At 41.1% G+C, this 11948-nt stretch overlaps 1 protein-coding gene across 1 annotated transcript; it reads right to left on the reverse strand.

Annotated features, from left to right (window-relative positions):
* Positions 1-956: 956 nt before the first annotated feature.
* Positions 957-6936, reverse strand: si:cabz01074944.1 (natural killer cell receptor 2B4). The gene is made up of 7 exons (XM_064940297.1): positions 6696-6936; positions 5370-5675; positions 4981-5250; positions 3857-3964; positions 3574-3632; positions 3412-3489; positions 957-3287 (listed from the first exon to the last, which is right to left on the reverse strand). The coding sequence occupies exons 1-7, from the start codon at positions 6766-6768 to the stop codon at positions 3213-3215; spliced, it is 969 nt and encodes a 322-aa protein (XP_064796369.1). The 5' UTR covers positions 6769-6936; the 3' UTR covers positions 957-3212.
* Between the last annotated feature and the right edge of the window lie 5012 nt (positions 6937-11948).

The raw sequence follows: 11948 nt of genomic DNA on the forward strand, positions 1-11948 counted from the left end.
ACATTCGTTTTGTGTTCTGAGGTTTTTCTATATATGTTCTCAGAAGTTAATTAAAGGGTTTACATTTTTATTTATATCATTTCACTATGTCTCTATGTTTCCATGTGTGTTTATAGCTGCTAAATCAAATGGGACTGTTATAGATGTATGTATTATGTCTGTCAGAGTCATTCATAATGTGCTTATCAAGTGCTACTACATTTCTAAGTTAATTCAACACCTTGTCTCTCATTTTTTCTCCATATTTATAGACAGAATTATTGTAATATGATATATTTATTGTCTGATTGCAAAGATCCACATTTTGTGAGCAGATAGCATGTTGAATTTATGTGAATGTGACTGAAGATGAGGTATTAAAACAGTTGTTATTATAAGGAAATGTACAGCTATTTACTCTACAATACAAACTTAAACTACAATACACAAAAACACAAATGTCCACTAATTGTAGAATCACCGCTTTCAGAATATATATATATTTTACTGCTATTATTAGTCGTTATTGCACAACTATGAACAGTTAATGCAACAATAGAATACAATAGGCTATAACTTAAAGGCCCTTTGCAGTCAAAAGCGTGATTATCTTGTGTTTTATATATATTTCCACACTGAGGTTGGAATAATACTGTGAAATTGTGAACATTATGATAATGCCCTTTTAGTGTAAATGCTGTTTGAAAACACTGCCTGAAATAACAGCCTCTTTTTGGTGGTGACATCACCATGTGATAAATTAGTTAATAGATCAATAAGAAAAAGAGTTCCAAACCTCTTTGCCAAAACAGCACATTTTCTGTGTTCCAGACCACTACCAGACAGTGCTACCAAAATTCTTGCTTGAGAAAATATTTGCTAAGGTCTTTAGATTCTTTTTGACTATTTGAATTGAAAACAATCACAGTAAGGTACTTAATTGTTACCCTGAAATGATGTTATATTGAGATAAAAAATCGATGCACTGAACCTTTAATAAAAAAAGTTAGCCTGAATCTCTAGAATAAAAAAAGGTGCTAATGCATGCACGCATCCTCACGTCCGCGCACACACACACACACACACACACACACAGAGAACTTGAAAAACAAGTTTTAATGACTCCAACATAAGTGTATGTAAACTTCCGACTTCAACTGGATTCAGTACCAGTCAAAAGTTTGGACACACCTTCTCATTCAAGGGTTTTTCTTTATTTTTACTATTTTTTACATTGTAGAATACTAGTGAAGTCATCAAAACTATGAAATAACATATATGGAATCAAGTATTAACCAAAAATGTGTTATTTTGAGCCAATCAGTTGTGTTGTGACAAGGTAGGAGTGGTATACAGAAGATAGCCCTATTTGTTAAAAGACCAAGTCTATATTATGGCAAGAACAGCTCAAATAAGTAAAAAGAAACGACAGTCCATCATTACTTTAAGACATGAAGGTCAGCCAATCTGGAAAAAGTCAACTACTTTGAAAGTTTCTTCAAGTGCAGTCACAAAAGCGATCAAGCGCTATGATGAAAATGGCTCTCATGAGGACTGCCACAGGAAAGGAAGACCCAGAGTTACCTCTGTAGCAGAGGATAATTTCATTAGAGGTAACAGCACCTCAGATTGCAGCCCAAATAAATGCTTCACAGAGTTCAAGTAACAGACACATCTCAACATCAACTGTTCAGAGGAGACTACGTGAATCAGGCCTTCATGGTCAAATTGCTGCAAAGAAACCACTACTAAAAGGACACCAATGAGAAGAAGAGACTTGCTTGGGCCAAGAAACACGAGCAATGGACATTAGACCGGTGGAAATCTGTCCTTTGGTCTGATCTGTCCAAATTTGAGATTTTTGGTTCCAACCGTGGTTCCCACCGTGAAACATGGAGGAGTTGTGGGGGTGTGTTGCTGGTGACACCGTCAGTGATTTATTTATAATTGAAGGCACACTTAACCAGCATGGCTACCACAGCATTCTGGAGCGTTACGCCATCCCATCTGGTTTGCGCTTAGTGGGACTATGATTCGGTTTTCAACAGGACAATTACCCAAAACACACATCCAGGCTGAGTACCGGCTATTTGACCAAGAAGGAGAGTGATGGAGTGCTGCATCAGATGACCTGGCCTCCACAATCACCCCACCTCAACCGAATTGAGATGGTTTGGGATGAGTTGGACCACAGAGTGACGGAAAAGCAGCCAACAAGCACTAAGCATATGTGGGAACTCCTTCATATGTGGGAACTGTTGGAAAAGCATTCTTCATTAAGCTGATTGAGAGAATGCCAAGAGTGTGCAAACCTGTCATCAAGGCAAAGTGTGGCTACTTTGAACAATCTAAAATCTAAAATATCTTTTCATTTGTTTAACACCTTTTTAGTTAATACTTGATTCCATATATGTTATTTCATAGTTTTGATGTCTTCACTAGTATTCTACAATGTAGAAAATAGTACAAATAGAGAAAAACCCTGGAATGAGTAGATGTGTCCAAACTATGACTGGTACTGTATACATACGACATGGCCAAAGGTATGTGGACACCTGCTGGGGACTTGCTTCCATTCAGCCACGAGCATTAATGAGGTTGGGCACTGATGTTGGGCAATTAGGCCTGGCTCGCAGTCAGCGTTCCAATTCATCCCAATGGTGTTCACTGGGGTTGAGGTCAGGGCTCTGTGCAGGCCAGGCAAGTTCTTCCACACCGATCTCAACAAGCCATTTCTGTATGCACCTCCCTTTGTGCATGACGGCATGGTCATGCTGAAAGAGAAAAGGGCTTTCCCCAAACTGTTGCCACAAAGTTGGAAGTATAGAATTGTCTAGCATGTTATTGTATTCTGTAGGTTTATGATTTCCCTTCACTGAAACTTACGGGCCTAGCGGGAACCATGAAAAACAGTCACAAAACATGACGGTGCCATGATTAAAGTCACTGAGCTCTTCAGTGCTGCCATTCTACTGCCAATGTTTGTCTGTGGAGATTGACTGAAATAGCTGAATCCATAAATTTGAATAGGTGTCCACATACTTGTAAATATATAAAATGTATATATGAGATCAACAAAGGGGGAAGATTACAAACATGAAAAAAAAGTGTAGGGCGTGAAATTAAACAGTAACATCTAGGCCTATCTTCAGAATGTACATGTGTAAGATGCAGTGGATGCAGAGGGTTCTATATCTATGTAAGGCGCAGCCTGTGACCACATCCTGTTCAGCTCACAATACTTCCTGGAAAGGAGAAGGGTGGGCTTCCCGGCGTCCAAACGTGATCTTGTCATACAGAGTCTGCGGCTACATGAGACAGATAATCAAGAAGAAACTCTTTCAGCATCAAGAAAGGTAGTGACTATAAGTAGACTTCATAGTCTTCCATTCAATCACAGACATTTTATCATTATGACCATTTATATCTTACCTTGTTCAATCTTGGGATAACCAGATCATTGACAGTTTCATAGTTGGATATTGGGTTTACATGACTGTTTGATCTTGTCTGGAATCAAAATACAGCCCATTACAATACAGTACATACAGCTTTAACACATTCAGATACATAATAACGGCAATGTATACTTACATCTCTACTTCTTGTGTTGTCCATAACATCAGCATATATTGTGTTGTCAGTTAGATCTGCTGTGTTTAATAAGAACAAAATATCAACCAATCAGAAACATTTCAAACAGCATATCAACAAACTTACCCAGGAATAAATAAACAACACTCATAACGGGTTTCACTCTTTTACCAATTTTTGTAAATCCCCAAATTGAAAACAAAATCATATCAGCTGAAGAATTCTTCTAGAACCACCTGAAATGTCACTTTAAGTACAGCTGAATGCCCTAAGCTGTACATACCTTTGTTATGGTGTGTCCTGCAGTAGCACACTGCCACAGCTACAGTGAGGATCAGCACCACAGCGCCTCCTACTGATACTCCGATGTAGATGGAATACCATGCCTGTCCTGTCACATATTGTACACCACACATGATTAGACTATACAGTATGATAACGACTACAGGGCTCTATGTCTTACACAGGTAACTGCCAAAACAAAGGAAACCCTTGAGTAAATGACAGATATAAAGTAAAATGAAACCAGGTGCTTCCACACAGGTGTGGTTCTTGAGTTAATTAAGCAATTAACATCCCGTCATGCTTGGGGTCCTGAATAAAAATGCCCAGTTGCGGGCCTCCCGAGTGGCACAGTGGTCTAAGGCAATGCATTGCAGTGCTAGCTGTGCCACCAGAGATCCTGATTCGGGTCCAGGCTTTGTCGAAGCCGACCACGACCGGGAGACCCATTGGACGGCGCACAATTGGCCCAGCATCGTCCGGGTTAGGGGAGGGTTTGGCCGGCAGGGATGTTCCTGTCCCATTGCACTCTAGCGACTCCTGTGGTGGGCCGGGTGCAATGCACACTGACACCGTCGCCACGTGTACGGTGTTTCCTCCGACACATTAGTGTGGCTGGCTTCCGTGTTAAGCGGGCATTGTGTCAAGAAGCAGTGCAGCTTGCCTGGGTTGTGTTTCGGAGGACGCACGGCTCTCAACCTTTGCCTCTCCTGAGTCTGTAAGGGAGTTGCAGCGATGGGACAAGACTGAAACTACCAATTGGATACCACGAAATTGGGGAGAAAAAGGGTTTAAAAAAAAGCCCAGTTGTCCATTATTTTGGCTACCATGACTAGAAGAAGAGATGTCAATAACTTTGAAAGAGGGGTCTCAATGGATTATAGGGGGTTTAAAGGGTGTGTGTGTCTCAGTCACCAGGTCTCATCCCAATTGAACACTTATGGGGGATTCTGGAGTGGTGTCTGAGACAGCGTTTTTCACACACCATTTGAACCCCTGAGCCGGATAAAAGTGTCTGCTAAATTATGTAAATGTAATCAAAAGTATTACATATTCTACTTGACAACATAAGCGTATAAGCACATTGAAAAGTGTATAGAAGGGATTATTATGATATCTAGGTACCTCGGGTGGATGTGTCATTACTACACTTTACTGTCGCAGAGGCAGTTTTCCAACTGACTAGGTTGGAGGCGTTACACTTTACATTGATGTCTCCCTCTGCTGGTGATAGAGAGAAGTGAATCTGCTGGCCATCCCCGTAGATCTCATTGTCTCTCTCCCAGGTGTAGGTAAGGTTGGGGTAGCAGGACACGTTGCACACCAGCCGCACCGTACAGGAGTGGTTGCCCAATAGCTTGATGTCTGTCTGGATCACCATCTTCGATATAGGCTCTGAGAGAGAGCCGTCAACGAGATGATACCAGAGTGTAAGACAATGGATGGAAGATGTCATTAACACTATAGTCATAGAAAAGGAAACAAACTATGTAAAAAAGCTGATAGCTGCCTACCGTGAACCTGAAGAGTGACAGCCTTAGTGGGAATCTGCTCGTCTGTTTCAGCAGTAACTAGAAATTTCCCTGAGTCTTGCAGAGTCAGTTTCCTAATTGTTAAACTGAAGTTAATGACATTCATCTCAAGTCTCCCCTCAAACTGGGATCCTCGTGAATATACAACTTCTGAGTTGAATTCTACAATATCCTTTCCTCTGTATTTCCACTGCATTATGGTGACATTTTGCCCCTCTAAGCCTGCGGGGATCTCCACGGAATCCCCTACTGTCTTGTGGAATGACAGGTGTGAAGAAACACCCACACCTGAAACACAAACATGACATTAGTATTCTGACACCAATCAATGGTTACTCTTTACATTACAGTGCACTTACTACTGTGTAATTATTCATGTACGTACTGTATAGCAAGTGTTGTAATTACTCATTGTTACACTGTAATACTTGTTACAGTGTGTCTGTCATGAATAATATAATACACTGCAATGCAAAGTCCTACCTAATCAATAATAGATAATAATGAATTGGATTTATATAGAGCATTTCCACGTTTCATTTATGTTTTACGTGGCACTTTGCATATTTTCACTTGATATATTTAACTTCATTAAAGTCCACTCCTCCCCCACATTCAGCAGAACAGCATGAGATGAAAGGAAAAGAGAAGTGGGGGTGGATCTGATAACCTCTCCTCAGCACACAAGTACAATGTTTAATTATTCCCCAGAAATGTGCCATGTACTGCATGGGCAACATTATAAATACATGTCAGTCTGAAGTAACAAATTATAAACACTTACACAAAAAAAATAATCTGTCATGAATTAAGACAAAATAAAGTTTACAACTCAATGAGGTGGGATATTTAGGGCATACCTGCAGTTATCCTAGTCCTGCAGTGTATCTTCTAATGTAATAAAAACAATCATTTGATACAGTCCCCGTAATGCCTTACATTTAATGAATGACATGCGTTTCACATCGTAAGATTTGTTGCGTTCTAGAAGCACTGCAACAGCTGCCGACCCAGCCACACCATCGGCACTCATTCTAAACTGCTGAATCACTTCATCATGATATGTTGCTAGTTATAGGTATTATGTAGGTGTTATCACACAGTAATAAAGCAAAAGATCCTAAATACCCAACCAATCACTGATTACTAGGCAATCTACAGTCAACACACACCGTTGCAAAGACCAACAAGGAAGTTAGAGAAAGCTAACGTTTTACTAACTGTATAATACAAGAAAGCCCATGCAATAGATACAAAGCATGAACAGGAGGAAGTTATTTTTATATATATTTTTTTTACAAAACTTACCATAGTGGAGGTTAGAGAGTAGGATAAGTAGTATTCCCTGTTTGGAGAAGCAGGAGAAGGGACCACCAGACATCTCTTTAAGGCTTGACTGTTTCCTCTGGCTGTATGTACTTATCTATCACTGTCACTGGTAGCTAGCAGTTGACTAACCAAAACACACACAGAGAAGAAAGAGTAGAGACCTCCTTTTGACGAGCACTGCTGTTTTAAAAAAAATAATTCCCGTATGAGGCGTGGCTTTGGCACTATTTGGGGTTTGGCACTGTGTTAATCAGTCTGATTGTGGTGGTTTTGGAGCATGTGTTTCCAAGCTGCTGCTGCTTGTGTTGTTAATGGTCATGGTATTACTCCGATACATACCGGTAGCTGTGTTATTTTAGGAGCTGACCACTCAAAGTTGCAGAAAGTTAAAAGGAGGGATACAGAAAGAGGACGAGAGGGGGGTTTAGAGAGAGCGAGTGAGAGAGAGCAAAAATATCATAACAGTATGTGTGTGTTTTCATATTGGCTTCATATGCCTGCAGAAGTGTTTGCCTTACTTCTTCTGCATGCTCATAGGTCAGTGTGGCTGAGGGAAATGAAACACCTGCTAACTTTCTCGGAAAGTAGTGGGTCCCTGGTTACTGACAAAGGCCCCTCTTCTACTTGGAATTCTACACAGTAATGGAAATATTCAATATTGTTTCTGTGTAAATACCACACCTTGGCTCATGAGTCTAACCTTTGCTTACTTGGAAGACCGCTTTGCCATCATAGATGTGCATGTCCACATTGCAATATTAAAAAGGAACTCCGGCAGAGTATATGACATCATAAAATTGAGAAGAACTGTTATTTTCAGGCACACCCTTCCCCCAAAAATAATTATGAAAATCGCAATGGGTCTTCAGCTGATGGAGTATGGCATTTTAACTTTGCTAATGGGGCATTTATGTTATATTCTTCAAGATTCAATGGGTAGATATAATTAAGTCCAAAAGTTGATGTAGAAATAGCAGATTGCTATAAAGATTATACATTTGAATGAATTTACAACAAAACAATAAAACTCAATACACAATACAAAGCAGACACAATTACTGTAGCTGCAGATAAGATCCATCATCATTACACCTTATAATAAAAAAAATCTGTTACAGTGAAACACAATTAAACCATGCTAAAGTATAATATATCGGTTGGTAAATAAAATAAGAAAAAAATCCTTCATGTACAAGGTGTGTGTGTGTGTGTGTGTGTGTGTGTGTGTGTGTGTGCTTGTGTGTGTGTTTTTGTGTGTGTGTGTGTGTGTGTGTTTGTGTGTGAGTGTGTTGGTGTGTGTGTGTGTTTGTGCTTGTGTGTGTGTGTGTGTGTGTTTGTGCTTGTGTGTGTGTTTTTGTGTGTGTGTGTGTGTGTGTTTGTGCGTGAGTGTGTTGGTGTGTTTGTGCGTGCTCGTTGAGCGTGCATAATCCATGGTCCCGGGGTCCTTCTGCTCCTCCTCTGAAAATGTGTCCCTCCATCCCTCCATTCTTCCATCCCTAATTCCCTCCATTCCTACACCTCTCCATTCATCCACCTCTCCATCCCTCCACCCGGGCATCCCTCCCTCCCTCCCTCCCTCCCTCCCTCCCTCCCTCCCTCCCTCCCTCCCTCCCTCCCTCCCTCCCTCCCTCCCTCCCTCCCTCCCCCTCAAGTACCTGCAACATATCACCACACAAAGTTGTTTAGGACATGCAGTCAAACACACTCATATTAAGAATTAAACAGAGACATACATTATACTTTGATATCAGAGCATTAGTTCCATATTAGTATCATATGTAGTATCAATAGCATATGGCTATTAGTCTTACCTGGGGATGTGCCTGGCATCACTTGAGAATAGACCGAATCTGCTTCAGGTGGGGTTGTTGTTTCTGTAAGAGGTGAGGATAAAACATCAGAATATTATGCAGCTATTCAATATGGGGTCAAAGAGGTGTGAGGTTATGATAGGGGGAATATGGAAGGGGGGATGTCCAGTCTTACCTTTCTTCTTCTTGGCTTTGGCCTTCTGTTTAAGCTCAACCTCAACATAGGTCACATCAACAGGTCCAGTTGCTGCTGAAAATTGACATTTTCAGTCAACAAATGAAGCAATTAGCTTATTCCATATACATTGAAATTGCAAAATCCCACAATTAGATTTCACTGATTGCCAATGGGTCTTACATGTGGCCTTCCCTGGCATGACCTCGGGGCAGCAGGTAGCCTAATGGTTAGAGCGTTGGGCCAGTAACAGAAAGTTTTCTGGATCAAATCCCTGAGCTGACAAGGTATAAATCTGTTGTTCTGTCCCTGAAAAAGGCAGTTAACCCACTGTTCCCTGGTAGGCTGTCATTGTAAGTTAGAATTTTTTCTTAACTGGCTTGCCAAGTAAAATTAAATAACAAAAATTCAGAATGGACTAGATTTTCTTTAAAATCAGCTGGCGTTTTGGAGGAGGGGGACTTTTTTAGTTTTCTCCCCAATTTTGTGATATCCAATACGTAGTTACAGTTTGGTCCCATCACTCCTGTACGGACTCGGGAGAGGCGAAGGTTGAGAGTCGTGCCTCTGAAACACTGTATGGTATTGTACCTTACCCCAAAATCAAACTATAGTTTTGAGTCATCAATGATCTCACTGTCTGCAATTTGGGAGGAGGTGAGGGCACTCGGAGGAGGTGAAGGCACTCGGAGTGTGGTGAAAGGAAAACAACGTCTCAACATCAACAAAACAAAGGAGATGATTGTGGACTTCAGGAAACAGCAGAGGGAGCACCTCCCTATCCACATTGACGGGACAGCAGTGGAGAAGGTGGAAAGTTTAAATTCCTTGGCGTACACATCACGGACAAACTGAAATGGTCCACCCACACAGACAATGTGGTGAAGAAGGCCCAACAGCGCCTCCTCAACCTCAGGAGGTGGAGGAAATTTTGCTTGTCACCTGAAACCCTAACAAACTTTTACAGATGCACAATTAAGAACATCCTGTAGGGCTGTATCACCGCCTGGTACGGTAACTGCACCGCCCACAACCGCAGGGCTCTCGAGACGGTGGTGCGGTCTGCACAACACATCACCGGGGTCAAAGTTCCTGCCCTCCAGGACACCTACAGCACCCGATGTCACAGGAAGGCCAAAAACATTATCAAGGACAACAACTGCCCGAGCCACTGCCTGTTCACCCCGATACCATCCAGATGGCGAGGTCAGTACAGGTGCATCAAAGCTGGGACCGAGAGACTGAAAAAAGGCCATCAGACCTCTTGTAACTACCCATCCCGGATCCGGGAGCGTTGTCATCAACTGACACTAATTAGCATAATGCAACGGACATAAATATAACTAGAAAATATTCATATTCATGAAATCACAAGTGTAGTATATTGAAACACAGCTTAGCCTTTTGTTAATCACCCTGTCATATCAGATTTTGAAAATTTGCTTTACAGCCAAAGCAAGTCAAGCATTTGTGTAAGTTTATCGATAGCCTAGTATAGCATTATGCCTAGCTAGCAGCAGGCAACCTGGTCACGAAAATCAGAAAAGCAATCAAATTAAATTGTTTACCTTTGATGAGCTTCAGATGTTTTCACTCACAAGACTCCCAGTTAGATAGCAAATGTTCCTTTTTTCCAGAAATATTATTTTTGTAGCCGAAATAACTCCGTTAGTTCTTCACGTTTGGCTGAGAATTCGACCGGAAATTGCGGTCACGACAACGCCGAAAAATATTCCAAATTAGCTCCATAATATCGACAGAAACATGGCAAACGTTGTTTATAATCAATCCTCAAGGTGTTTTTCAAATATCTATTTGATAATATATCAACCGGGACAGGTGGCTTCTTAGTAGGAAAGAGAGAAACAATGGCCGCATTTGTCTCTTACGCACAAAACACTCTGAGAGACTCCAGCTGACCACTGATGCAATGTTGACGTTCAGGCTAATTCTTCTAAATAAAAGCCTGTGTAACGGTGTTCTTCTGTTGAAGGAGGAGCAGACCAAAATGCAGCGTGGTGGTTACTCATGTTTATTAATGAAAATAGACTAGACATGAAAATAACTGAAATGTACAAAACAACAGACGGAACGTGAAAAACTATACAGCCTATCTGGTGAAACTAAACACAGAGACAGGAACAATCACCCACGAAACACTCAAAGAATATGGCTGCCTAAATATGGTTCCCAATCAGAGACAACGATAATCACCTGACTCTGATTGAGAACCGCCTCAGGCAGCCATAGACTACGCTAGACACCCCACAAAACCCCAAGACAAAAACACACCACAATAACCCATGTCACACCCTGGGCTGACCAAATAAATGAAGATAAACATAATATATTTCGACCAGGGCGTGACAGCCTGAAACTATGTATTGTGACACTAGACACATTAGGGAAGCCATAGAAAAAGGAATCTGGTTGATATCTCATTCACTGCTCAATAGGGACGCATAGGAACGCAGAGGTTTCTAAATAAGAGTCCCTTCCTGATTGGATTTTTCTCAGGCTTTCGCCTGCAATATCAGTTCTGTTATACTCACAGACAATATTTTTACAGTTTTGGAAACTTTCGAGTGTTTTCTATCCCATGCTGTCAATTATATACATATTCTAGCATCTTGTCTTGACAAAATGACCTGTTTACTTTGGGAACGTTATTTTTCCAAAAATGAAAATAGTGCCCCCTAGATTCAACAGGTTAGCCTTCACTAACACAGAGAGGCTGCTGCCTACATATAGACTTGAAATCATTGGCCACTCTAACAAATGGATCACCTGTCAATTTATTAATGGTGCTTTAATCAAGGATGCCAATCATTTTGGACCAGTCTGTATATAGTATACAACTACACTATATAGACTCATGAGTGGTGCAATGGTATAAGGCACTGCATCTCAGTGTTAGAGGTGTCACTACAGACCCTGGTTCAATTCAAGTCTGTATCACAACAGGCCATTATTGGGAGTCCCATAGGGTGGCGCACAATTGGCCCAGCGTCGTCCGGGTTATGGTTTGGTCCGGGTAGGCCGTCATTGTAAATGGGAATTTGTTTGCAACTAACTTGCCTAGTTAAATAAACGGTAAATAAAAAATGGATTCCTGTCTCTCAGGCTCATACTATAGAAGAAGTAAAAGCTGCATTGACCAACATCTCCATTTCTCTGTAGTCGGTAAACATAGTGTAACCAAACAACGTTGCCGCATATGTGACATACTTCATATTCTACGGTTGA

The sequence above is a fragment of the Oncorhynchus masou genome, chromosome 27 (genome assembly GCF_036934945.1).
Source record: "Oncorhynchus masou masou isolate Uvic2021 chromosome 27, UVic_Omas_1.1, whole genome shotgun sequence".
Taxonomy (NCBI): Eukaryota; Metazoa; Chordata; class Actinopteri; order Salmoniformes; family Salmonidae; genus Oncorhynchus; species Oncorhynchus masou.